This window comes from Drosophila hydei, unplaced genomic scaffold (genome assembly GCF_003285905.1).
Source record: "Drosophila hydei strain 15085-1641.00,03,60 unplaced genomic scaffold, DhydRS2 tig00000243-arrow-arrow-pilon, whole genome shotgun sequence".
NCBI lineage: Eukaryota > Metazoa > Arthropoda > Insecta > Diptera > Drosophilidae > Drosophila > Drosophila hydei.
The window spans coordinates 530,601-557,601 of NW_022045693.1; the positions used below are offsets into that span (position 1 = coordinate 530,601).

The following is a 27,001-nucleotide window of genomic DNA, read 5'->3' on the forward strand; positions in this document are numbered from 1 at the left end:
TATCTGATATGAAAAGCAATAAGCCAGCTGATATTCTGTTAGGAAAACATACTCTATCAATAGAAACGCAAACCATTCATGCATTTGCCCATAAGCTGCACACACACACCTGTGCACACCTGACTATGCGCTAATTAATGAAGTGCCCTTAAAGCAGCAGTGCGCATAGCCACACATAAGGGTTAAGCTGTGCACAACTATAAAGCACACACACACCCACACACATGCACATATGTGAGCCAAGTATAAGCCAGCTATACGCACTAAACCGAATCTCTATCTTTATCTCTGACAATTTTAGATGCTTCGCCGGAACTGCTTTATTGGTTTTCGGAGCAAACACTGCAGCCGGGTCCGACGGTATCATTGAAATGCGTTGCCACCGGAAATCCACTGCCGCAATTTACATGGTCTTTGGACGGATTTCCGGTAAGTATGGGCCACAGTTTGGCATCTTCAAACAGGGCGAGAGGGGGAGGGAGAGTGTGTAAGGGGAGGGGGAGGGACATCTAAAGTTCACACACGTGCTGAGCACTTACTTAGCAGCATCAGCAGGCGAAAAGCGGAAATGCAGGCAGCGTTTCCGTTTCCGCAGCTATCGTCACATGCAAGTTGATGAAGATGGAGTTGCTTAAGCCACGCACACACACACACACACACTCACACACACACACAAGAATATGCATAAATGTTTACGAAAAGCGTTGCAGCTATTTTCTTGCTCCTCTTCCTCTTCTTCATTTTAGTCAAGTTCCACCCTAAAAATTTAGCTTGGCCATGCTTAGCATGCCCCGTGGCTTTTGCTGTGCTTCGCTTTGCCCACACTTGATTTTCCCTTTATTTTCATTTTTCTTTCGTTTCTCTCGCTGAGCTCTGTAGTTCTTGGCATGTTCCGTGGCGCATTTTCAAGGATTTGTTTCGTTTATTTGCATAAATTTCCATTTTCTTTCGCCAGCTACAATGAGCCCTTCCTAGACAAGCCCTCTCTGTCCTTCTCCGCACTTAAGCGCAGTGTAAATTTTATGCAATTTCAATCAATTCGATTTACATGAATTTTTCATAGTGCATCTTCAGAGCTTTGCTCTAGCTTTTCCTTCACACTTTCGCCGTCGAGTATATTTTTTATCTAATTGCCATTTTCTCCCAACTATATACGATATTTTTCCCTGCGACACACAGATACCAGACAGCTCTCGCTTTTTAGTGGGTCAATATGTTACCATCCACGACGATGTCATCAGCCATGTGAATATTTCCAACGTCAAGGAGGAGGATGGCGGCGAATACACCTGCACGGCGCAGAATGCGATTGGCAAGTGAGTGGCTGTAGTTCCATAAATAAAATACACACACACAGAGAGCGAGGGAGAGATAGAGGTATACACATGCATTCAGCAATCTGTGCTTTCTGATAGAAGCATAAAAAACATTTCGCTGCTAAATCATAAATTTAATTGTTGCATGCCATAGTAAAAACTAGAAATAAAAAACAGCGCAGCTATGTAAACGACTTTAAGATACCCTGTAGCAATAGCAATTCATAGAGAGAAAGAGAATAGAGAAAGAAAATAGATAGATCGTATATGAGGTATAAGGCTGGATAGACGGCAAGAGAACCACACAGAGAGGGCCTTTCTCAATAAAATTTTAGCTTAATTTGTAAGCCTTATATGAATACATAAGGATCACAGTGAGAGGTTTGAATTTCCATATAAGTTAAACTCAATAGGTGGGCTTTAATTGGGGCACATGAGAATCATTGATGCTAATTGAATAAATGAGAATCGCATAGAAAGGCAGAAAGGAGCTCCTATTTCAATATAAGTTAACCTAAATTTAAAAGCCCCACTTGATGGGTGAGAGTCGCTCAGTGAGCCTTTTAGAAAGCCAGTAAGCCTTGCCTTAAAACATGAGAAGCACATAGAGAGGTCGTATTTAAACATAAGGTAATCTTCATGTCATGTCAATATAAGTGAGCCTTAACTTGATTTGTTCATCTCGTAATAGCCAATGCCTGAGCACACGTCCAACATATGCTACGCATCGTAGCTCTGGCGGCGCATAGGGTATATGAAGAATGGAAGCGCATTGTTTGCAGGCGAAAGCGACATAAAATTCAAACAATTTGCCGAGTCAGGCTCTTTAGCTGCAGCCACTGTATGGCCGTATAACTGTACACACACACACACACACACACACACTCGGCTCTCCTCTTAAATGTTAGTTATGACTTGTGTATGTTTTTTATATCGCCGCAGGGTCTCGCATAGCGCCAAAGTGAACATCTATGGTTTGCCTTACATACGCGAAATGCCAAAAATAACGGGAATCTCTGGCTCTGATTTGATTGTTAAATGTCCTGTGGCTGGTTATCCCATCGATAAAATACACTGGGAGCGCGGTAAGCAATATATTTATTTCCATTTTCATTTGCTTTAACCAACGCCAACGCCAACGCCCCCGCCCCCAGCCCCCAGCCCGTTTCATATTTATATCCAATACTTTAATACCATTTTGGCCAATTTTATTATATACATATATCAGCACAGTGTTTTTTGTTCGTCGCTGTTTGCTCTGCCTTGCGGCCCGTGTTTGGTATTAAAACTTTCGCTGTTTGCTATTGCGCATATCAATGAATATTATTATTAAAACTACGTTTTTTCCACCGAAAAATTCAGCAATTATTTTCGTGCATGCTGCCGGATATGCGCCAACTGAGTCCGGGCTCTCACAACTTTGCTGCATTTCTATGTTTCACATAGTTTTAGCTGCTAATTGTGTCCCAGAGCAATTTGGCTAGAAATATTTCCTATTTTTGCAGAGTTACAACATAGTTAACCGACTGTCTTTAGACGAGCTGTAAATATTTTCCATTGGAATATCTCAGATATGGCAATTGAAACTGAGAAAACTATGTCAACAATCGAATTGAATCTGCAGATTTGCTGCTTTGTTCTAACTTTCAATGAGTAAAGCTGAGCTAAATGTTTTTTATTTTCAAAACTTTTTAAGAACTGAGTTCGACTTTTGATTAGGCAAACATTTAAGACTTAGAGAAATTATTATAAATTGCTCTCAAATGTGGCCTAACTAACGGCTTCAACTACTAAATGATTAAATGACTGATCGGGCTGATCGAATGATATTCCATCTTGGAAAATGATGCCTCTTTGTACCTGTAGATCTCAGTACAATCGATTGGCATACGGATGGAGTGCTGATGCCAGTTTTAAGCAGTTATAAAGTCTATCAAAATATACAATTTTTTAAAAGCTTAAGCGTTACTGATATTATTATTTTTGTTCAACTTTCAATGCCTCTAACTCGCTCAAATGATCTTTCATCTTTAAGTTAACTGCTTTTCGAACTCTTCTTGCATTTGCCATCATTTCTCATGGTCATGAAGCTCGTCACGATTCTTAAATCACATTTACTGTCAAGTATGGCTCTACTTGGCTGAAATGATGCTCAAACATATAGTAGAGTATAAAGCAACGAGTATATCTGCTTCAGCTTTATTATTTGACAACAATTTTGGCCACAAATTTGTTCGAGTTTGCTTCAAGTGATGTTCGCACTGCCAAAGGTAAAACGTTTCCAAGTCAACTCTGCTCTATGCATCAGACTTCAAAAGGTCAGCAGCTAAATCTTGATAGAGTTTTGTTGAGTAATATCAAAACAATCTTTGCCGTCATCTGAAAGCCAGTCTCTTCTAGAGGCTCTCCCAAGTATCCACTGAGATCTCGCTGCTCCATCCCAAACTCAGCTCAAATGAGTTTTTTGCCTAGAAAAATACCGAATTTTTTATTTGTTTATCTTTGTTCAACTCTTTTAATTTTGTTGAAACATTTTTTGTGCAAATAAATAATAAAAGATTGTAAATTGCGAGTCATAAATTGCGCTTTGTGAGTGAAATTAATTGCCGGAAGTTTTTTCGGTTCTCTTTCATTTCGATGTTGCTATTTTCATGCGAAGACGGCCAAACGCTGCCCATAAATCGACGACAGCGCGCCTATAACAATGGCACCTTAATTATCGAGCAGCTTCAGCGACTGGAGGACGCGGGCACGTACACGTGCATGGCCCAAAACAAGCAGAAGCAGACTTCCCGGCGGAACGTGGAGATTCAAGTGTTGGGTGAGTTTTGTATACGAGGCGTATGCGTAATATACTCCTATTTTTTCACTCGTGCTGCAGCGGCAGCTGCAGCTGCTGTTCTGTTCCAATATTCAAATTAGAAAGTTGCTGAAACAACAACAACAACAACAGCAGCAGCAGCAGCAGCAGCAGCAGCAGCAACTACAATGAAACTATTCCAATTAGACTGGCAACAGAACTATGCAGCGACAGCCGCAGCAACTATTTCCAGCTGCCAGCACTTTTTAATGCACATGCACACAGCAACGTGGGCGGGGGGGACGTGCCACAATGAAGTCATTGACTCCTGTGTCTATGCCACTGCCTCGACTCGACTCGACTCGACTCGACTCGACTGGCTCCGTCGCTGGCTGTGCCTCTGGGTCTCTGGCTTTGCCTTTTGCTATCTCTGCATCTCTCGCTCTTCATAATAATTTACTGTGTGCAGCTGTTATCAGTGCGGCAGCTGTTGCTAAGCCGCATTGATGTGCCTGCCACGCCCACCAGCCAGCACTTTCCTCGGCTTGATAATCAGTATGGCTTTTGTGCTTAAGCCAACTTGGCAATTGTTATGAGCTACGTTTGTTGTTTTTCTTTCGTTTTTTGCTGTTTTCGATGCTTGCCTAATGATATGCTCAATGTCTGCTTATGCCACACACACACACACACACTTGCCACTTTGCAGTGCCTCCGAAAATCATGCCCATTCAGGCCATGACGAATATGCTGCGCGAGGGCATGCGGGCTGCCATATCCTGCCAGATCCTGGAGGGCGATTTGCCGGTCAGCTTTCGCTGGGAGCGCAACGGCAAGCCGCTCATAGGCACTGGGTAAGCATAACAAGCCCAATATGCACTCAGAGAAAACGGAGAGTCGTTAAGGCTTACCAACAAAATTCAAGAATTTCCCATTCGATTTTACTCGTTGCCGAGAATCCTTTTCTCTGAGTGTAGCTAATGCCGCAAGGCTTTCACTAAACACATTTCATAAAATGCAACAACGTACAGCAATGAGGTGTTCCGTCGGCTGGACGAGTACTCGGCCAGTTTGGTCATCGAGCACATTGCCTCGGACCATTCGGGCAACTACACGTGCATTGCCAGCAATGTGGCGGGCACGGAGAGATTTACAGTGCCGCTGACAGTGAATGTGCCGCCCAAGTGGATATTGGAGCCGAAGGATTCGAGTGCTCAGTCCGGCACAGATGTGCTTGTTCACTGTCAGTCTGCCGGCTACCCGAAGCCGACGATAACATGGAAAAAGGCGATTGGACCTACGCCGGGGGAGTACAAGGACTTCCTCTACGAGCCCAGCGTGCAGCTCTTTCCGAACGGCACCATCTACTTTAAGAAGATCAGCAAGGAGTCGCAGGGACACTTTCTGTGCGAGGCCAAGAACAACATTGGCTCCGGTGTCAGCAAAGTGATTTTCCTCAAAGTCAATGGTGCGTATGCGCAATGTGCCCACCTTCATCTACAGTTATTAATGACCCATGCGCCCCTCAGTGCCCGCCCATTTCCCAACGAAAACGAAACAAATCTCGGTGGCCAAGGGCAAACAGGTGCATGTGCAGTGCAATGTGCAGGGCGACAATCCAATTGACTTCAAATGGAAAATCCAGGCAACGCAACAATATCTTGACGAGTCGCTTGATTCACGGTAAGTCTGCCTGTCTATGAGACGCCCTCTCTCGCCACTCCTCGCTAGCTCTGTGTCTGTGTCTCGCCTTTGGCCTGTCTGCCTGGGTTTACACTGAGGGACATTTCAATAGGCACAGCTTGATATTTGTTTTCGTGTGGCTTTAAGCCAAATATTGGCTGAAATGTTAACTTGGCAAAGAGTAATATAAATTATATTTTATAAAAAATAAAAATTATTTTTTAAATATATAAAAGATATAGAAATATGATTTGATTTCTCATCGACATTAAATAATATTGAATATTTAAAAATAAATTAAGAGAAGAGATTAAACAAAAAATTATGAAAAAATTATAAAGAAACATTTTTTATAATTTTCAACATTTTTAATATTAAAAATTAATATTTTATATAATAATACTTTATAAATTATAAAAAATATTCAATAATATATATTTTTTATAATTTTCAAAAATTTTAATATTAAAAATTAATATTTTACTTTATAAATTATAAAAAATATTCAATAATATATATTTTTTATAATTTTCAAAATTTTTAATATTAAAAATTAATATTTTACTTTATAAATTATAAAAAATATTCAATAATATATATTTTTATAATTTAAAAAATTTTTAATATTAAAAATTAATATTTTATTTTATAAATTATAAAAAATATTCAATAATATATATTTTTTATAATTTTAAAAATTTTTAATATTAAAAATTAATATTTTATTTTATAAATTATAAAAAATATTCAATAATATATATTTTTTATAATTTTAAAAATTTTTAATATTAAAAATTAATATTTTATTTTATAAATTATAAAAAATATTCAATAATATATATTTTATAATTTTCAAAATTTTTAATATTAAATTTAATATTTTACTTTATAAATTATAAAAAATATTCAATAATATATATTTTTTTCAATTTTCAAGATTTTTAAAATTAAAAATTAATATTTTACTTTATAAGTTATAAAAGATATTCAATAATTTTGTTATATCATTTTAGCTCCTATATACAAGATTTATGATATATTTTCTTTAAAATTATATTAATTATTAATTTTATTATATTTATTTTTTTTAATAAATTACTTCAAAAGTTGAAGCATCTTAAGCCACTTTTGAGCACAGTTGCAACTTACTTCAACATTATTGCCACCATATCACGCCATCTATTCAGATGCCTGCGAGTGTAAAAAAGGTTTTGGAAATCAATTCGCAACTCGATGGCAAAAGCTTCAAATTGCTTTTAATTAAACGAGCTGTGCAAATAGCTTTGTGGGCGGGCGCAACAAATCTGCAGCTGATGACGCTTCGTGCTGTTTCAAATTCAATTTGGCAGCAGCCAATGCGCTTGGCAGTTTAACAGTTATGTTGCAAGAAAGAAGAAGCAGATGATGTGGATAAAAACATGTTGCTACAACAGCTGAGCGGGGCGAAGGGCCCAAAAAGTAATCAAGTTTTTGAGTCGAAGGCTTAGAACAGCTTGTTAAAAGCTTTAGCCCATTTTAGTGCCCACTAAATGCTTAAGCATTTTCCACTTTTCTGCCTATGCAAGTATTTTAATGTATGTGTATTTCCGGCTTTCTCTTCTCTATGCTCAACTACCAACCGGCCTTCCACCTGCTGCCTGCCGCCTGCCGCCTGCCACCCGCCGACACTGTCAACTTTGGAACTGCTGCCCGAAAACCAAATACGCGTTTTATTTATTTACGCTTGCACACACACACACACACACACACATACGTGACTGCCATTTGTATGTATATGTGTTGGCCTCGTTCGTCTTCGTCTTTGTCAACACACAACAACAACAACTGTTGCAACGTGAAAAACATTGTTATAAAATTGCATTGCGTCGCTCACGTTGCGCAAACACGTATCCGTATCTGTGCCTCTGCATCTGTATAACTGTATTTGTATCTGTATCTGTGCCTCTGCATCTGTATCTGTTAACGTTAACGTGTACGAATCCGTATCTCGCCAAACGCCAACGTTTGCATGTCGCCGTGTGTGTATCTTGTATCTCTTAAATGCATTTACTTGCATATAAATCACACACACACACACACACGCACAACCACACACACACGCACACAGCTACACAATACGAGATCAAGTGCTCGACGACGGCATGGTCTCCGAATTGGGCATTTCGCACACATACCGCCAGGATACAGGCATTTATATCTGTCAGGCCAACAATGCATTTGGACAGGTAAGTGCATGGTGACACTTTTGTGTCACACACACAGACACACACACACACACACACACACACACACACACACACACACACACACACACACACACACACACACAATAAAGCACAGCCAGGGCTGGTCGCATATCAAAAGCAATCAAAACTTTGTTGCGTTTAGAATATTTGATTACAATTGTTAGTTATTTAAATGCCTTGACTTTGCAATGGGTCTGAAGTTTCAATGTGTGTGAGCTTTGTAAGCTGATTATGTGATTAACCATATTTGAAAAGCCATAGACAAATTGTCCGATTACAGTGAAAAGAGCAAAAGTATCCTGGAATACATTGGAGCAAAATTCATTGCACTTAAGTGAAATCTAACGACAAACAAACTCCGTATTAGAAATTCCACTTTCTAAGCTTAAATCAGTTGTTCAATCAGTCAGTCAGTCAATCAATGGATCATAAACTTATGCCCTAACCAATGAAACTTTGGAATCGCTTATCATATATTCATCAATCAAGCAATCACTCAATCATTTAGCATTGGTTTTCCTACTTAAAATAATACCAACATTGCTTGTGACTGAAGTCTTGTGCTAAGTCCTTTTGCTATTTATTTTATCAAGTGTTGGAACAAATTCCAATTTGAGCTTGAAACAAGGCATGAATCAGTGGGTCAACAAGGTGTCTATTAACAAATTGAGAATCAACGTATATCCTTATGTGTCGCTTGACTAAGCAACATTCTAAATTTACAATGCTCTTTACTAACTGGCTATACATGTTACTGCCTTAGTTAGTTTGAAGGATAGTCAACTAATTAACTGCAAAGTAGTTTTCTAGAACTTATGTATTTTTTCCGAAGTTTGTTAGTCAATCAATCAATCAACCAGCCAATCAGTCAGCTATTTGTCAGACTATAAAAATCAATCAATTATTGAGCCAGCATAAAAAGTTCTTTATAGTTCATAAATTTAATATATATATAAATTTAAATACAAATTTAATATATATATAAATTTAAATATAAATTTAATATATATATAAATTTAAATATAAATTTAATATATATAAAAATTTAAATATAAATTTAATATATATATAAATTTAATATATAATATATAGCTTAGCTTAGTAGGTATCGATTATCGCTCTATCAATCACTAATTTGCATACACTTAGTTAAAATATAAAGCTTAAATTCTCTACATACAATTCTATTGAGCAACATAAAAAGTTGCTTAAAGTTGTCTAAAGCTCATTAACAGCTTTTCACGATTGATTATGAAAAAGCTTTCATAAAGTCAGTTGCATTTGCTGTGACTAAGTCACTGATTGATCATGCGTGAGAGCCAGCCCTAGAAACTACACACACATACCCACACACACACACACACACACAGCTCCTACACTCTCCGTATGATGCGGCCAACAGCTGTGTGCAAACTCTTCGCCCAGACGACTTTGTTGTCCGTTTGCATGTCGACTCAATGCCGGCCAACTGGCAACAGTTGTTAACCCTAATTTATGGCAATTTGAATGAGCCGGCCAGACTTGCGGGCGTTGAGTGCGCAGTGTGTTTAACGAACAAAAAACAAAAACTCTTGGTCGACAGGACGAGATGTCCATACAGCTAATCGTGCAGGAGGTGCCGGAGCAGCCAAAGAATCTGCGCATCAACTCGCAGCAGTCACGCAGCCTGCAGCTGACATGGAGTCAGCCTTTTGCCGGCAACAGTCCCATCGAACAGTACCACATCTACTATAAGCAAATCTCAGGTGAGCGAATTCGTGTGGGCGTGGCTGGCGCAGCTTCTAAACGGTTTTTGCCCTGCACTCCACAGACATCTGGCAGAATGCCGAGCACATGGACATCAGCGGGGCTCAGACAGTGATCAATATACAGCAGCTGCGTCCGGCTAAGGCCTATCACATACGCATGTCGGCGGAGAACAAGCTGGGCGCCTCAGAGTTCTCAGAGGTGGTGCAGGTCACGACACTGGAGGAGGTGCCGTCGGGGCCGCCACTGCAGGTGCGTGCCGAGGCCAAGAGCTCGACGGAAATATCTGTCACATGGGATGCACCGGAACGTGACCATTGGAATGGCATACTGCTTGGCTATTATGTGGGCTATCAGATGTCCCTCACTCCCGAGGACAAGGAGGTGAATCCCACTCAAGGCTTTAGCTTCAAGACCGTCGAGGTGCGCTCCCACTTCGGTGGCGAGACGGTGCTCAGCAATCTCAACAAGTTCACCCAATACCATGTGATTGTCCAGGCCTACACCAGCCAGGGCAGCGGGCCACCCAGCAAGGAAATTGCTGTGCAAACAATGGAGGATGGTAAGTGGAAAACCTCGCTCAACTCCTCCCTCCCCGCTCTGTCGGTCACACATTGATTGGATTTGTTAATTGCCCGTGCACAAAAACTGGAGCCAGCTCTCCGGCAGCTGGCGCCGTCTGCTGGCAAACGTTTAATATACTTGCTCTCTCTGTCTCCCTCTCTCTCTCTCTCTGTCTGTTGCTCTGGCAGTGCCCTCATCCCCGCCAGAGTCGCCGCAATGCGATGTGCTTGGCTCCACATCGATTTATATCACCTGGTCACCGCCGGATATTGACGGACAAAATGGCAAAATCAAGGGCTACAAAGTGTTTTACATATCGGTCGATGAGCTTTACGGTAAGTCCACGCCCCCACCTCCCCCACCAGCCGCCTGACTCTCTGTGCGTATTTCTGTGTGTGTCTGGGTGGGCACGTCTGTCCCTCGTTGCCGAATTGTTTGGCTCGCAAATTACTTCAGCGGCATTCGGATTGAGCATTTCGGAGCAATTATGCAATGCCATTAACCCATTAACCTGCACTGCGCAAATAGTATTCAAAACTCAATTACAAATTGAAAACTGGCTGGAAAATGGCTAAACGGAAAAGTTTTCGAATATTTGATATGAGAATATTTCCATCGAAATTTCGTATGAAACAGGCGCTGAGATTGCTCAAATTTGAATTAGTTTAAGAATTTACTGCTCGTAATATGTATGTATGTAATATGTATGTATGTAATATGTGTGTATGTAATATGTATGTATGTAATATATAAATCGGGAAATTCTATTGAAATCTGAATCTCAGAAATTTTATTAATATTCTAAAACCCTTTTTTGATAAATGCTTAAAAGAACTTTAAGTTTCTTGAGCTGCTCTGATTTAAATTTAAATAAACAAATTTTAATACTCGAGGTATCTAAATTATTTTTACTATTCCAAATTTCATATGAATAGCAAATTATTTGAACAATTTTGAAATTTAAATTATTTTTCTCTGAATTAATTTATTTTTTTTTTAATTGAAATTCAACGCTTAAAGAAAAGTTGAGGAACTTTCGAGTGCTTTAAATCATAATTAGTTGGAAGCTAAAAAGAGCTTTTTCTTATAAGATAAGTGTAGCTATATCAGTTAGGTTGATATACCTAGTCTAATCTATATATAGCTCAAGACATCACAATCTCATTTGATAAAAATTTTGATAGAGATATGCAATTGCCTGGCATATTATTGAAGTGGAACTAAATTAAATTTGATATAAGCCACAGCAGTTGAGACTTAAAATGCGTTTCATATGAAATTAATTTTGTAACCATTTAAGACATATTTTTACGTTCGCATTGCAGAAAGAAATATTGAATATTTTTAAATGTTTAAATAATAGATAATAATATATAACTTTTAATACTGCTTATTGATTATATTGTTTATATATTTATTAATATTTGATGACATATTTGCCAATACAAAGCCAGCTTGCAGCAGCTTAGATTCAACTCGAATTTGATTTAATTTCCTTAAGACTTTCAGTTCAACTAAATCCCTCTCTCTCTCTTACGCTCTCCCCCTCAACCCATGAACCCCCCATGGACAATAGTTTTATATTCAATTTAATTAGCTGCTGCGCTGCTGTAGTTTGTAGTCATATTTCCAATCAGTGTTAATTGTCTTGATTTTTCTTATATAGAAGCGGAGCCGGAGGTTGTCAAGTCAACAAATCAATACGTCACCATTGAGAATCTGCGCAAATACACAAACTACACGGTTTGGGTTTTGGCTTACACCAAAGTGGGCGATGGGATGAAAACCAAACCATTTTATTGCCGCACCCATGAGGATGGTAAGTGCCAGCGGTTCAATGAACGCAAAACTGAAGCGTAGCGAGGCGAGGCGCAAGCTGAGGCTCCCATACACATGAGCCAGACACCCAATCCTTGCCGTGTTCGCCTCACGTTTACAATTTCATGCAGCGCATTTTTCCTGCTCTCCTTTTGCTGCTCTTGCAATTGCTTTTATTTATATGATTTTTGCAGTGCCATCGGCGCCGCAGGCAATCAAAGCGATACCCGCGTCTAGCACCAAAATCATCATATCCTGGCTGCCGCCTGATCTGCCCAACGGTGACATTGTAAGTTGCCACGCCCACAATTAACAAGCAGAATTAACTTAGCCGCTCGCTCGCCTTTCAGACCGGCTACACCTTCTACATGTCCATGCTGGAGGGCGGCCGCGAGGAGGGCACACACAAGCGGCTGCTCGGACCCTATGTGGAGATGCATGAGACCGTACGCACCCAGGAATCGGCCACCTATCAGTTCTGGCTAACGGCATCCACCAAGATGGGCGAGGGCGAGAAGACGCAGGTGGTGACGGTGCCGCCAAACAACAAGGTGCCCGCACGCATTGTCTCGTTTAGCCAGCGCATTGTGACGCCCTGGAAGGAGCATCTGGAGCTGCCGTGTCGCAAAGTGGGAGCACCTGCGCCGGTTACCATTTGGCGCCAGGACGGGCACAACATGGAGACGAGCGCTCGCAAAACCATAGCCAAGAACGGCACGCTCTATATGCGCGAGTGCCAGGCCAGCGACGCCGGCAACTACACGTGCAGTGTGGAGAACACCTGGGGCAAGGATGAGATCGTCTACAATATCGTGGTCAAGGTGCCGCCAGAGGCGCCCAATCTGACTGTGGTGAACAGCTACACGGATAGCCTGCATCTGGAGTGGTTCGACAATAGCCATGGCGGCAGTCCCATTCTCGGCTATGTGATCAACTACAAGCGCGACAACGGCGACTGGGAGGAGCTGCAGGTGGACGCCAAGACTAATTCGCATCTGCTCAGCAACCTGTGGTGCGGCACACGCTACCAGCTCTACATAACGGCGTACAACAAGATAGGCACTGGACTGCCCTGCGACATCGTCAACTCCTACACCAAGGGCAACTCGCCCGTTCAGCCCAAGCACTCGCAGATGATTACCAACAACTCGACGAGCGTCACCTGCTGGCTGGACTCCTGGGGGGATGGCGGCTGCGGCATACTCTACTTCATGATTGAGTCCAGGGTGTATGGCCGCTCCACTTGGAACGTCGTCTCCAATCACATACCACCCACCGAGCGCATTTACACAGTCAGCGATCTGGTGCCCGGCACCAAATACCAGCTCAAGGTGACAGCACACAACAACGCAGGCTCCACGACGGCGGTTTACAACTTTACGACGCTCTCTCCACAAGGCGGTAAGTGAGGGGGTGAGCCCGTTGGAGTGACTGACTCAACTGACTGAACTCTCGTCTCTCCTCTAGTACTCTACAACAATGATCATTCTACGCCCATCTCGCATCTGAGCGATCTGCCCTTCTATGCGAATTTCAAGCTGCTGCTGCCCATTTGTGTGTCGCTGCTAATGCTGCTAGCGCTCATTGCTGCTGCCCTGTTCCTGCGCAAGCGAAGTGAGTCAAATATCTTGGGTGTCTTTCTCATTTAGTCTAAATGGCTCACTCCATTGTAGAGCTCAGCAACCAGGCGCGCCTGGCCAGCTCCTCCATGTCGGAGTCGCCCTCGTTGGCCAATCTGCAGAACAAACAGAATCGCGATCAACAATATTTGGCCGTGCGCTGCAATCCCTCGAACTCGGCTCCGCGTGGCTCCAATTCCAACGATTCGGGCAGCTTTGGCAAGGCCGAGGGCAATGAGTACATCGAGGATATATGTCCCTATGCCACATTCCAATTGAACAAGCAGACGTACAGCGAGAGCTCCTACAGCGGCAATGTCTACAGCGGTCCGTATCACTCGGTGCGCGGCTCCTTTGTCTATCACGATGTCAAGCCAGAGAGCTATCATGTAAGTTGGGTTGGACATATAAAAGATATGGCATTAATACCTTCTCTATCTTCCTCTCTCATTATCTCTCTCTACCTCTCTATCTCTCTACCTATCGCTATCTATCTTTATTTCACGCGCTCTCTCATTCCCTCCTCTTTTCGCTCTGCCTCCCACAGTCCAAGGAGCCGGAGTATACAAAGGTGCGCCGAAAAGTGGGCCGCCTACGCGATCCACACTCAGAGAGCCAAGGTATATACAGTTATAACAGATCTAAGTATATCATTAGTGTTATCCTTTCCATTTGAGTTGCCTAATAAAAATGTAGCCTTAAGCAAAATTTGCTCATTATTTTTATGTCATATCATGTTGCATCTGAGTCCTTTATGATTTCTATTAGTCGAATGGTTTTCTGATTTCTATATATCACATATGAATATATGTTTTATTCACGCTCTAATCGACTTCAATACTAACATACACATTCGAACACTTCATTCGCCAAAAACAAACATCGCATTGTATTAAACTTTTTAGAATCGGACAATCCAGGTTCAACAGATTCCGAAGTTAGGAAAATCCTAACGCTTCACATACCAATTACAGAATATGACACACTCGGCTCCGAGTCCGACAATGATGTGTCCGCACGCGCTCTTAACTCGGCCAAATATCGCGCCCAACGCGGTAAGCCATCGACAGTCAAATATTGCGCATACGCCGCGTGCAACAGTTCTCTCATTTTATCCTGCAGACACACAAGATGAGACATCCTCCTCGTCGGAGACCACGCCCACCAGCATGACCCGCAAATCGAAGCCGCCATTTGCCGCTCGCAAGTCGAGCAAGCCGGGCACCAGCGGCAAGCGCCATGTGCGCAGTTCCAGCGGCTACTCGAGCCACAATGAAGAGACTACCTTTAGGTAAGCAGAGACGCAACGCTGAACAATTGAATGATATGTTCCTGCTATATGCATAATTAGAACCCTGTACGTTTAGCATATCCAATTATCCACCAAACTATCAGGACCACATAAATCCACCGGCCCGTTTCTCGGATGCCAACGACAAGGCGAAGACACAGACGTCGCCACGAATGCGTGCCAATCAGAAGCTACAGCGTGAAGCTTTCCAAATCAATGTCTAAAGACACAAAAACTACATGAAAAAAATACATTTTTAAATTAAACAAATATTGAAGAAAAGCGTGTTAAAAGGAAAATATAAAAAGTTAATTGAAAATTGTAAAATTTGAAATTTAAAAAAATTCCAAAAAAAAAGCCAAAAACAAAAAATATGGTCATAATGCCATATCGAAGAATGCAACTAAATTTGTTGTAAGATCTAACCAAGGGAATACCCCTATAAAAGAAGCTGAAGCAAAGTTTCCACTAAAGCACAAAACTGTTGTAAAATCTTAAAACAAAAATATTATATCATAATGGCAAACAAATATTTGTTATGTAAAATCTAAACCAGAAACTAAATACGGCAAATCCTTCCTATATAAGGCGACATCAGTTGTAAAATCCAAAATATGATAACAATCCTTATAGACTTGGCTAACACAAACACTCCACTTCAAAAACTAACTGGCATTTCTTTAACAATTTATAAATTGTTAAAATTAAAAGTAAATAAAAAAACTGCATACTAATTAAAGAATAAATATTGAAAGAAGTAACAAAAAACCAAATTTAAAAATATATAAGTGTAACTATTTACAAAAAAAAAAAACAAATATGAAATAATAAATAGAAAATAAAAACTTTTCGAGAATTTTTGTTTTTTTCAACAAATATTTAATTTGAAATACTTAAAAAAAAAATAAGAATAAAATATATAAACCATAAGACTTATTTACACACTGATTATGCTTAGTTCAACTTGAAAAGCTGCATAAAAATAATAAACAAACAAATTTATACTATAAATGGAATAAATGTTAAAAAAAAAATGAAGCATTTAATGTGTATTAAATAATTCCAAAAAAATATTTATATTATTAATGCAATAAATGTTAAAAAAATAATTTAAGCATTTAATGTGTATTAAAAACATATAAAGAGAAAACTGCGGCAGGCCGTATTTAAAATGTTTTGCATAGATAAGAAAACTACCAAGAGGTAGAGTAATTAAAGGCAGAGCATTAAAGTAACGGAATATGAATGACAACTACATATAGAACATGCATAAAATACACACACACAAATCCAAACACACACACATACATATATATGTAGTAGATTAAAAAGTTTATGTTGAATTGTTTGAGTTCTTTGAGCCCAGAAAAGGAAAGAAAATGTTAGCTAGTTATTAAAATTAATTTAAAAATTTAAAGATGAAGAAAACACACAAAACTGTTGTACATAGCTAAGCATTACAGTACTTAATTATACAAATCATATATATATTTATATATATATATAAATTTAGTGGAATATTTAGTAGCCAAAGTCGTAAGCCAGCATGCATTTTCATTAACAAACAGCAGAAGATCCCGCAACTTTAGCAGCTCAAGATAAAAGATAACGAAATATATATAGCGCCGATTCCTGTTTGCCAAAATTCTAGACCATATAGCTTTCACACACCTGTACACCAGTACACTAGTACACCTGTACTATATAAAGGCAACTCTGATTCTATTTTACAATAGCCAAAAATCGAGCAAAAACCAACCAATTTACATGACAATATGATCACAGCAACCAGGCATACATTATATAGCATAACATTTAAAACACACAACGTTGTAGTTCACAAGAAATTATTAAATATAAACAAACAAAACTCACATCTCTAGTCATATTAACTATTAACTTAACTAAACAATCTCTAAATGGAATTACACCTTTTTGGCAATGCAAAACTTTTTCAGACTGCACCGATTTAGGCATTTCAAAGTTTTTGGAAATAATTAAAAAAATATATAAAATATATATACTTGGTTGTATAAATTTGAAGAAAACAAAATGAGAAAAAATTGTAAAATTCACAATGCAAAAGTATCTATAACAAAAGATTTTCAAAGCGAAAGAAACATAAGAGAAGCACACTTAATGAACATTTGTTAATGTGCTAATTCCATTAAATGTGGTCTAAATACATGACATGACATAATGATAAAGATATAATCAAATGGACTTTTACTTAAGGGCTTAACGGCCAACAAGGGAGTCACAGCAAGCGAGGGCCAAACGTGGCAGAGGGATAGATAGCCCCAAGCTCAGAGCAGCTTGTGTTTACACTCCACTTGCTTCCTCCACATTTAAACAATTATGAACATTTTTTACAGCTTATTAAAATAGAAAGAAACGTTTACTTTGCTGCAGTGCACAAGTTTCCAGAAATAACAATAGTTCGCATTTATTTACATTCGACATAGTTTGATTTGGTTTGATTTAAAAAAAACACAAAAGGGGCTATAGATTCAGGCATATTGAACCGATGTAATAAAAACGACACAAACACATTCAAAATTCTTTGCAATTGTTGCACTTAAAGCGTTTTCTTAGTTAAGACAATTTCTGTTGCATTCAGGCAACGATCATAGCAATTCCAAACAGCTGAGCTATGGACAGCTGTGCAATGATTGTGTTTCCTTTTCACTTTTAAAAATGTTAAATTTAGTTGTTGCTTACCAATAACTTAATAACTAAACAGCGTTTGGCTTTACAAAATGAACAAGCTAACATTTGACTTAAAGCACATTTACAATTTTTGGGTTAGCAAAAGGGACTCCTGGGGCGGGGAGGTTAGAGCTCTGCGCTCACAGTGGCTAGAAAAAGCTACAATTTACGGTTAAAGGCGTGTATAAAAAACGTTTTAAGAGTGTAGCCACTTTGTAAGTTCAACGGCTGCTTAAACGCTAAACTTTAAACTAAATTAGAAACATTATACGTTAAACATTATTCCAGTTTTTTTTTTGGATTTTCTATTATTTTTGTTTTGATTGGTTTTGATTGCTTTGTTACGTATGGCAAATATCAGAACATAATCGGCTTATCCTTGCACTGGTCTATCACATAGCCGGTAAAACGTTTAAGAAACTTGGGATATTCACGCTTATAGACAGCGCGCAGGGCGCTCGCTGGAGCCCAGCCACCGGGATTAACTGAGGGAATAATATACATGTAAATTAATATATTATATATATAGATATACAGCAAACGAAATACGCACCCACGGAACAGTAGGTTACTTTGCAGGTTAAGTCATCACGATTCAGTGGCTGTCCCTTGACATAATCATCGGGCAGATGTGTTTGGCAGGCGAGTATGACCGTCAGAAAGATGCGAACGCATTTGCCGTTCTTCGACTAGCAAATATATACAATATTAAATGTTATCATTACAGACAGAGACAGACAAGGAAGGAGACCCACCTCCTGTTTGGCATACTCCGTTGAGTTGTTGCACACCACCCACATGTCGCGTGTGCCCGGCTCGAGGCCATCGGTGATTTTGCGCATATGCGACCAGAATTGTGCATCGCGCTGGCTGGCTGGCCAAATGCGCTTGTGTGTCTGCAAAAAGAGCAATGTGTCCGCTGAGATTTTCTCCAATATGGTGCAGTCCTCCAGTGTAGCTGCAAATATATATATATATATATATCTATAGATAGAGCTTGTTTATATATAAGTGCTTTACTCACTCTCCCAGTCGTTGCGGAACTCGGGCATAAAGAAATAATGGCACATTTCGCGCGCTGTCACGCCCTTGACTGAGTGATAGGCTTTTAGCGGATCCATAACCATGCCATTGACTTCCTCCTCGCGCTTGTACATTTTGATTTCCCCTTCGTCGGCAAAGATTTGCCAGCCATTGCCATCCTGGCCGACGCCCTCGCGCGCATAGTGCAGCTGCTCCTTGCACACGCGATCAATCTATATAAATCCAATTAACGAATCGTTTTCATTCGTCACTAATTTCCGGCTTACCTCCGGCCAGAGTGCATGGGACTTGGCCTCGGCCCCGGTGCCGAACTCCTCGCGCGCCTCCTCACCCTCCGCCACGGCCTCGTGCGGCACATTGACCAGCGTCTGTGAGATTTGCGACTGGAGTCTCAGTTTAAAGCGCATCTGCATGTCCTCCTCGATTTTCTCCAAGCCCGTCTCTACGGCGTCGAAGAACTCATCCTCTGGCAATGTGGAATGTGGACCCTCCTGCCAAGTAAATAGTTCAGCATGATTATATACATATTACTAAGTCAAGTTCAGCAAAGGGGTACGGCTCTAATTAATTGAATGCAAGAAATGCGAAACGTGACGGGCATGAATTAAGCGAAGTCTCCCAGAAAGTCCCCAACGGGCGACAGTGCCGCCGGCATGCGTAATTGCTTGAGCATAATAGATGCCCATAACATATGCATAAGGCAGGCGGCCCGACATACCCCAGGCCCCATGTGCCATGCATACTAAAGGGGCGCCGTCTGGAGAGCCAAGCAAATTCTATGGCTGGCGCGTGCATGACTATTCGAAGATTGGAAATATTTTAGCTAAATTTAATTGTATTCAATTATTTTGCGCATAAGCAGCTGCGGGCGAAAGCAAGCGAATTCTAGATAGAGAAGGGCGCGTGTCTACGTTGATGCAAAAGAAGCACGATTCATGCACGAAAGACAGTGTGAAGAGCTGGCTTAGGAAAACACGAAACGAGCACGAGCTATGAATGCAGACGAACTAGAGATGATCGCATGATGAGCTTAAGAAAAGAGACACGAAACGAACACGAGCACGAAATACAGTGGCTAGACAAGCAAAGCAAAACTGAATCAGAGATGAGCGATAGTTAAATTTATAAATAGACACACGAAACGAAATCACGCACGAGCTGTGGGCGCGTGTATCATTTATAGAACAGCGAACAGTGGGCAAAACAAGCTAAAAATATATTAACTAGAGATGAGACACCGCAGGTACGACACAACACGCTGGATAAGTGGAGGCACGAGCAATAGAACGCGATAGGCCAATCGTAAGACTAAATGAGAGTAACGTACACAGTCCAACACGAAACACATGTGGAAAGCAAGTGATTATAACAAGATCAGGTTTGTTTCACTTACAACGGACGCGACAATCAGTATTAATAGACACGTAAGTAAAATGTGGTCATGACTTATAGAAGGAAAGAGACTTCAGAAATAAACACGAAATGAATACGAAATACACCAAGAAATTTGAATTTTTAAACTAATAGAGACGGGAATTTTTTTAAATGTCGACGAAATACTAGAAATTAACAGATATGGAAGTTAAATCGGGGCACTGGTTACTAGATGACTGTTAAAACACGAAGCGTTCGTGTCACGAGTGTCAAACACGCCATTAATGCAGTCAACATTGAACTTGCGATTGCTGCTCAATTTAGGCCAAGTTTTTTGGGTGATGAAGTCATGAAGGCGGCGTCCACTTGTCTGAGCAACTGGCAATGGGAATTTGGGAATTTGGCGCTCACCAGGCTCTACTTGGCGTCCGCTTAACGACTAAATGCTGATAGCAACAAATTTTATTCACACACCACACACACACACACACACACACATGCAGAACAGCCAAGCTGAGGGGTGGGTTGGGGTGCGAGTGTGTGTGCGAGCTTCAGAGGTCATCAACAAGCCACGCGCACTCCAACCGAATCCTTCCGACTGGCGCGAGGGCGCAAAACAAACTGTTGCTCAGCACCAACAAAACACATCCTGCTAGCTGCGAGAGAGAGTCGGCGAGAGAGCGAAAGCTTAAAGCTTCACGCATAAAGGATTACACGCGCTTAAATAATAAATCAATGTTTGAACGATTTGCTTGATTTAATATGAGATTAACTTACTCTCTCTCTCACTCTCTCTCCCTCTCTCTCACTCATTGTCACTCTACCTACATTAACCTACCACAATTTGTTGGCCATGCTGCAGCTTATAGCCGCAACGCCATTGAAAGCGCATCGAAGGCATTTCTTAGTCCCGCTTTTTTTGGCCAAGTTTCGAATTGGTTTATTGAGGCCAACAATTTCACAATTGTCCAAAAAATACACTCGACAAACAGAGCTTGTCAATTTGTTTATGATTTGTACGTGTGCGCAAGCCGATCGCTGACCGTCGACTGACCAATTCGCGCTGTAAATCGCTGGGCCAAGCCCAAGCTATGCATTAAAGCCAGGCTAACAGAAGAGCTGAGTTGGCTTAGCGCAGAGCGAACTGGTAATGCGCTAACCAAACAAAAATGGCCGATGTTAAGTTAAGTGTATTTACAGACTTGGATTCAGATAAGCTTTTATATTAAAAAATAATATATTTAATTTTGAAACAGAAAGATTTGAAGAGAAAAATATATTAGTTATTTAAAAAAATATTAAACATTATTAAATAAAAATATTAAAAAAAAAAAATAAAATAAAAAAAAATATTAAAAGTGATGTCCAATATATATAACACAAATATAAAATATTGGTAAAAAATAAAAAATATATATTATATTAAAAAAATATATATATATTTCAACTAATAAAAATATATTATAAATAAATTTAAAAAAATAAGTATAATAAATCCAAAATAATATAAAAAATATATTTAAATAAAAGAATAAAAACAAACTTAAAAAAGAATATATGTATACAAATAAAATTTTCTATTCGAAATCAGCTGAGCTACAAACTCCTTGAGCTAGCTAAACAATCAAACTTAAAGGTAGAGCATGAGCTAAATAGACTCTTGCAACAGCCAACATGACCTACTGCAATATTGGCTACAAGTACTACGCAACCTCAAAACTGTCTTAGCGTTAACATCAAATGTCGCCATGTGTTCAATATTTTGCGCTGGAGCTGTCAGCGAAGTGAATGAACTGGGAATTACTAACATATATACATAAAGCCATGCACAGATCTAATAAGCCTGCCCAGTATGGAAAGAAGCCAAACAAATTAAGCATTAAAGTTGGCATATAGGAAGTGCCATAGCCAAACGGCGTAGAGCCCTCTTAGATCCAATGCGACTGATAAGAGTTAAAAATAGTTAAATGCTAAGGCCCTCATTAAAGGCCTGCTGATGTAAACACAGCCGAACAAGCGACAGGTCAATTAAAACGGATAACGATCATGAAACATGACACGGAATCAGAGCACAAACAAACTCACCCACAATTATATATTAATGCATAAGGAGCAATATTATTTGGTTTAGATTATATATAGTTATAGTTACGAAACAGGCAAATTGTTTAAATAATAGCACGGTGTGTGCGTATGCTCAAATTGTAGTACAATCAACAAACAGCAAGCACACAAGAGTTTTATTTTTGGACAGAGCTTATGGTTGCTCTTGAATGTGTGCGGGTGTGGGGGTGTCGCAAGGGCGTCGGACGTATCAGCATTGTTTATACTTTATATTTACAATACTCATTTGGTTTTGTTTCATGTGAAAACCAAACGTGAATTGTGAAACTTACCTCAAAGTCTGGGCCGGGATACGATAAACGTTTTAGCTTCTCAATTTCCTCCTTGAACTTTCTGCAAATATCAAAAGTAAACTAATTTAGCTTAGTTTTCTCCAGCAATATATGGAGTCCAAGGTTAGGCCTACCTATTTTGCTCGTCCGAGCGACGTCGTTTATCTATTTCGCGCTCCAGTTTACGTTTCCATGATTCATCATTCTCAGCTATAATTTCCAGGCAATGCTGCAATGTGCTCAGCACTCCAGATGTTGTAGCACGAAATGTAATGGACTCGCCCTGCCGGCAAGCAACATGTATATATAGATATTATTATACAGAAGTTCGGGAGAATTCATATGCGCGCACCTTGAAATCGATGGGCTTTAAGCCGTCGCCCAAGTCGAGTGGTTGTGCATTGGCTTTGTTCAGCTCGGAGCAGGCGTCAAAGTAACGCTGCAGCGTCTCAATTTGCACAAAGAGTATATCCTTGAAGGTCTCCAGTTCGCCAACCTTTTCACGCAGATTGCGTTGAGTCTTTTTCAGGCTGCCGCCGCTGGCCAATGAAATGGTGTTGGACTGCAGGGACATGCTGCTGCCGTGTCGACGCAACGATGTAGTATCCGTGCTGCCGGTGCCCTCCTTATACAGCTGCAGCACCTCCACCCAATGCATGCGATCCTCGCTCGTCTCGGCACGCAGGCACCAATTGTTCAGATTATTGACAACCACATCGAAGCGCAGCTCATCCGACTCGTGTGCCTGCAAACAAAATTGATGAATCATTGTTTACAATATAAATAGACTAAGTATAGGCTGGCAATCAACGCCCTCCAAAAAGCAATTGCCATAAACTTAAGTAGTGAAGGATGGGGCGGCCGAGGGTTGGCCAGTGCAGAGCTGGGCAGGGCATTTGATGACTTCAGTGTGGCTTTATTTTTTGTCACTTATTCACCACCATTCGTTGCCGACATTCAACATTAATTGATTGCGCTGCATTGATTGCGGCGTCGGGGGTTCTTGGATATGCGCACGCTCGCTCGCACCCATTACTTTTTGATTAGTTCAATTAAGAGCACTTGCTGACTAAATATATATGCATATATATATATATATTTATAGAATAAATACGTACCTTAATGGTCGCCTTGGACAAGCTAATGGCGCCGCGGCAACCAAAGTCCGACTCCGATTCGGATTTGTAGTAGGAGAGCGTGCCATCCTTGAGCACAATATAGCGTGGCTGCCAACCGTATATATAATTGGTCCACTTGCTTAAGTAGCCACGCAGCTCGATGCTGTTATCCAAATATTCCTCCTCCTCGGATGAGTCGCTCTGTGAACCAGTTGCAGGTGCGGTTGGAGCTGCCAGTGCATCTGCTATGGGCTGCTGCGTCGTCCTATTGTCCAGCTCGTCCATGCCAGCAATGTGTGTTGTGTTTTACCTGTAACGAAAACTTGCTGAGTGAGCAGGGGGCTAGATAGATTACGGTATATATTATATACCGCCACGTCCGCGTGATATAAACAAAAAACAACAACAATATCAGTAACAATAACAACAACAACAACAACAATAATAATGGCAGCATTAACACCGGCCGCTTTCGCTCGGCAATCATCTGTCGCTGCGAGGTCGTGATAATGCCTCAATACAATCATTATCAAACAATGGCCTGACGACTCTGACTCAGTCGCAACTTTGTTGTTGATATTATTCTAATTGGCGTTTGGCCGGGTTTGGCATTGGCGTTGGCGTTGGCGTTGTTGCTGTTCTGCGTGCTGACGTTGTCTTTGGCGAGAGTGCGGGGAGGGTTGGACAACGGTTAGTGAACCTACCTGCAACAAGCGTTCTACTGTTTGCTATCGCTTTGCTCACACATTTGTGCGACACGCAATTCCGCTGGCGTTTTTATGTTTGAGCAAACTTTGTAAATAACTGAATCAAAAAAAGCACCTCCAAGTCCGCAAGCGTGATAAACCAAGCAATCAGCTGTGCGCCTGTTATCGATATGATGGCAACGATACTATCGCAAGCTCATCGTAAAAGCGCAACAGTGCTGCAAAGCGCTTCAAAGTTGGGGCGCCAAAATGAAATCGATTAAATTTAAGTTTAACAGAAGTTTTTATTAGTACTTTAGGTACTTCGCTTTGGCATTGACTGCAATATCGATACGTCTACGCTTGCACGTCAACTTGATTGACATATATATAGATATGTGCAAATGCGTATCATATTTGGCAAAGCGTATGCCGCAGCAAGTGCTTGTTCCGGTCGTCCAAATCAGTGTGAACCGAACGTTTTGAGCTGCGGATACCTTTATATAGTATGAGCGATCATAAGATTGCAAAGAGCGATGCCTCTGCCAGTGAGCGAAGTTCGCCCACGTTACTGCCCGAGGGTTATTCCCATTTTCAAGAGGGCATCAAATGGGTATCGGACCTAATGGAAATCGAGGATTGCGATGCGGATTGGCTGCTGGATGCCGAGTTCATCTGCAAGCGGATCAGCGAGATTATGTGCAAAAAGGATTGGATATATAAGTTTGTGCTGGAGCACCTGTTATCCACGGCCACCTTCTACAGGGGCTCCAAAATTGACGTGCCGCTGGACTTTGAGCAATATTTGCGCTTCTACATGCCTTTCCCCGTGACACCGATCTTCAATGCCGCTCAGCCGGGCTATATTAATCTGTATGCACCCACCACTCATCCTATGATTACCAAAGGCTATGTGAACCCGGAGAACGTGCAGCTGCTGTTGCGTGGCAATCTGCGCGATGCCATCAATCAGATCAAGGGCATCTACTGCGACAGTGGCGTCCACTACAAGCTCACCTATCGCACACACGAGATCGGGGATCAGGGCTTCGTGCATGAGATATTGGCGTGCGAGAAACGTGAATCCGGCATGCCGAGCATCATATCCTTTGTCTTCCTGCCGGCCCTGCAGTTCAAGTTCGCCGACTTCCCCTTGCCGACGTTTGTGCCCGCGGGTCCCGCCTGGGCGCACTGCAACAACGTCTACTATTGGCTGGCCCTGCTGCAGGTCTATCCGCAGTACGACCATCGCAGCTTCTGCCCCTATGTGCCGCGCATGCAGTTCATACAGGACGAGCGCATGCTCAAGTATCGCAACGTCCTGCGGCTGCTGGTCAAGATCGGCATTGGCAATAATATACCCGATATATCGGATATATTTGTGCTGAAAGGTCTGCACTTTTTTCGCCTGCGCTACAGCATGAGCTGCGACTGCAATCTGTCGTTGGCTACTCTCTTTATGGAGGTGAGTGTGAATTGCCTGCATACCCTGTAAAAGTTGTAGGTGCGCGAGAGGTATATAGGAACTATTTACTATATGGATTAGGGCATCGAATGCTAGCCTGCTTTGTGGGTGTAATAGGGTGTGTATACCCTATAATTTTGGCCTGATTGTCAAGAGCAATCTCGTTTATGTCATGTCTAATAAAGGAAGCTCTGTGGTTATATACCCTGTGAAAGGTAGTAGTTGACAAACATTCAGAAGCCTCTTTAGTTTATAGGGTATATATGTAACGAAGCAAGTCGTTAAGCATTTGGCTCCACTGTTCGTTTTATTCAAAGCCCACTTGGCTTACCTCAGCCTAGCAGCTACCAACAGACAAAACTCTCGAAGCTCTCTTCCTCCTGGAGCAGCTCTGACTCCTCTCAAGCAGCTAATAAGACTCACCTTTAATGCATAGCTCTGCTGCTTTCAGCTGCTCAACATACACACACAGATCATCTACAATGATGCCGTGCAGAAGGTGCTCATCTTTGGCGGCTGCCAGCAGCACTGCATGCAGGAGGCGCTCAAGCTGGATGCGATAGCGCGCAACGTTTCGATGTTCTACTATATGAACTATATACACTTGGAGCATCTGAAGCAAATGTTTGGACTGATATGAAAAGGGCATTGGATTACAAATTCTTAGCGCACACACAGGCACACAGCCAAACAGATCGTAAGACTAGCAGTGAGCTCACATTACGTATACGCAATGTAAACAATTGATACGAGATTTGTTTGTATACAAAGATATAGAACTATATATGTCTATATATATATATAGCGGGACAATTGCACAAACACATTTGTCAGCTGGAATTTTGTGCATATAAATATATATATATATATGTATATATATATATATATAAATCGTTTCTATTTCAATATTGCACTCGGCGCAGTTTTTATGCGTAAATATGCCACAAATTTGTTTATTTACAGGGTATATATAAAACTAGCTAGAAAGTTAACAACAACGCCTACAGCTAACAATAAATAGTTAAATACACAAATTAATCATTACATATATATAAATAATAATAATAAATAAATTAGAATATGTTAATTACAAGCAAATGACTTTCAATGTGCACTCATTATTCGGCAG

General features: G+C 40.8%; 3 protein-coding genes across 10 annotated transcripts in view; 2 read left to right on the forward strand and 1 right to left on the reverse strand.

Moving 5' to 3' along the window:
• Positions 1-15,361, forward strand: part of LOC111592818 (Down syndrome cell adhesion molecule-like protein Dscam2) — a 52,100-nt gene extending 36,739 nt beyond the window's left edge. For 4 of the 6 annotated variants that reach the window (XM_023305237.2, XM_023305238.2, XM_023305236.2 and 1 more), the window contains exons 13-32: positions 302-429; positions 1,180-1,316; positions 2,259-2,401; positions 3,976-4,137; positions 4,823-4,967; positions 5,145-5,581; positions 5,643-5,796; positions 7,904-8,021; positions 9,625-9,787; positions 9,853-10,350; positions 10,541-10,687; positions 12,019-12,171; positions 12,365-12,459; positions 12,521-13,571; positions 13,638-13,784; positions 13,844-14,178; positions 14,337-14,409; positions 14,695-14,844; positions 14,912-15,080; positions 15,157-15,361. In XM_023305237.2, coding sequence (XP_023161005.2) covers positions 302-429; positions 1,180-1,316; positions 2,259-2,401; positions 3,976-4,137; positions 4,823-4,967; positions 5,145-5,581; positions 5,643-5,796; positions 7,904-8,021; positions 9,625-9,787; positions 9,853-10,350; positions 10,541-10,687; positions 12,019-12,171; positions 12,365-12,459; positions 12,521-13,571; positions 13,638-13,784; positions 13,844-14,178; positions 14,337-14,409; positions 14,695-14,844; positions 14,912-15,080; positions 15,157-15,304 — 4,553 coding nt within the window. In that variant the 3' untranslated portion in view covers positions 15,305-15,361. Of the gene's footprint in view, positions 1-301; positions 430-1,179; positions 1,317-2,258; positions 2,402-3,975; positions 4,138-4,822; positions 4,968-5,144; positions 5,582-5,642; positions 5,797-7,903; positions 8,022-9,624; positions 9,788-9,852; positions 10,351-10,540; positions 10,688-12,018; positions 12,172-12,364; positions 12,460-12,520; positions 13,572-13,637; positions 13,785-13,843; positions 14,179-14,336; positions 14,410-14,694; positions 14,845-14,911; positions 15,081-15,140 lie in introns of all 6 variants that reach the window. The other 2 variants (XM_023305240.2, XM_023305241.2) reach the window with 2 other exon arrangements.
• Positions 15,362-18,127: 2,766 nt separating this feature from the next.
• On the reverse strand, positions 18,128-24,592 carry LOC111592846 (collagen type IV alpha-3-binding protein). Of its 3 annotated transcripts, XM_023305282.2 has the most exons (10): positions 24,426-24,592; positions 23,722-24,031; positions 22,956-23,348; positions 22,738-22,886; positions 22,604-22,664; positions 19,100-19,324; positions 18,814-19,045; positions 18,545-18,747; positions 18,343-18,478; positions 18,128-18,274 (listed from the first exon to the last, which is right to left on the reverse strand). In XM_023305282.2, exons 2-10 carry the CDS (start codon positions 24,004-24,006, stop codon positions 18,147-18,149), a joined length of 1,812 nt encoding a protein of 603 aa, XP_023161050.1. In that variant the 5' UTR covers positions 24,007-24,031; positions 24,426-24,592; the 3' UTR covers positions 18,128-18,146. The 3 variants fall into 3 exon arrangements, with proteins under 3 accessions (XP_023161050.1, XP_030079488.1, XP_023161052.1); XM_030223628.1 differs by lacking the exons at positions 22,604-22,664; positions 22,738-22,886; positions 22,956-23,348; positions 23,722-24,031; positions 24,426-24,592 and adding an exon at positions 21,046-21,123; XM_023305284.2 differs by lacking the exons at positions 22,604-22,664; positions 22,738-22,886; positions 22,956-23,348; positions 23,722-24,031; positions 24,426-24,592 and adding an exon at positions 20,161-20,196.
• Positions 24,593-24,828: 236 nt separating this feature from the next.
• LOC111592831 lies at positions 24,829-26,703 on the forward strand. The gene is made up of 2 exons (XM_023305255.2): positions 24,829-25,872; positions 26,324-26,703. Exons 1-2 carry the CDS (start codon positions 24,916-24,918, stop codon positions 26,510-26,512), a joined length of 1,146 nt encoding a protein of 381 aa, XP_023161023.1. The 5' UTR covers positions 24,829-24,915; the 3' UTR covers positions 26,513-26,703.
• The last annotated feature ends 298 nt before the right edge of the window (positions 26,704-27,001 follow it).

Coding starts and splice junctions, on each gene's coding strand:
- LOC111592846 (XM_023305282.2), bottom strand. CDS start 24,006: ATGGACGAGCTGGACAATAGGACGACGCAGCAGCCCATAGCAGATGCA. Junction 23,349..23,721: donor TGTCCAAGGCGACCATTAAG/GTACGTATTTAT, acceptor TTTTGTTTGCAG/GCACACGAGTCGGATGAGCT. Junction 18,479..18,544: donor CGGAGTATGCCAAACAGGAG/GTGGGTCTCCTT, acceptor TATATTTGCTAG/TCGAAGAACGGCAAATGCGT.
- LOC111592831 (XM_023305255.2), top strand. CDS start 24,916: ATGAGCGATCATAAGATTGCAAAGAGCGATGCCTCTGCCAGTGAGCGA. Junction 25,873..26,323: donor TGGCTACTCTCTTTATGGAG/GTGAGTGTGAAT, acceptor TGCTGCTTTCAG/CTGCTCAACATACACACACA.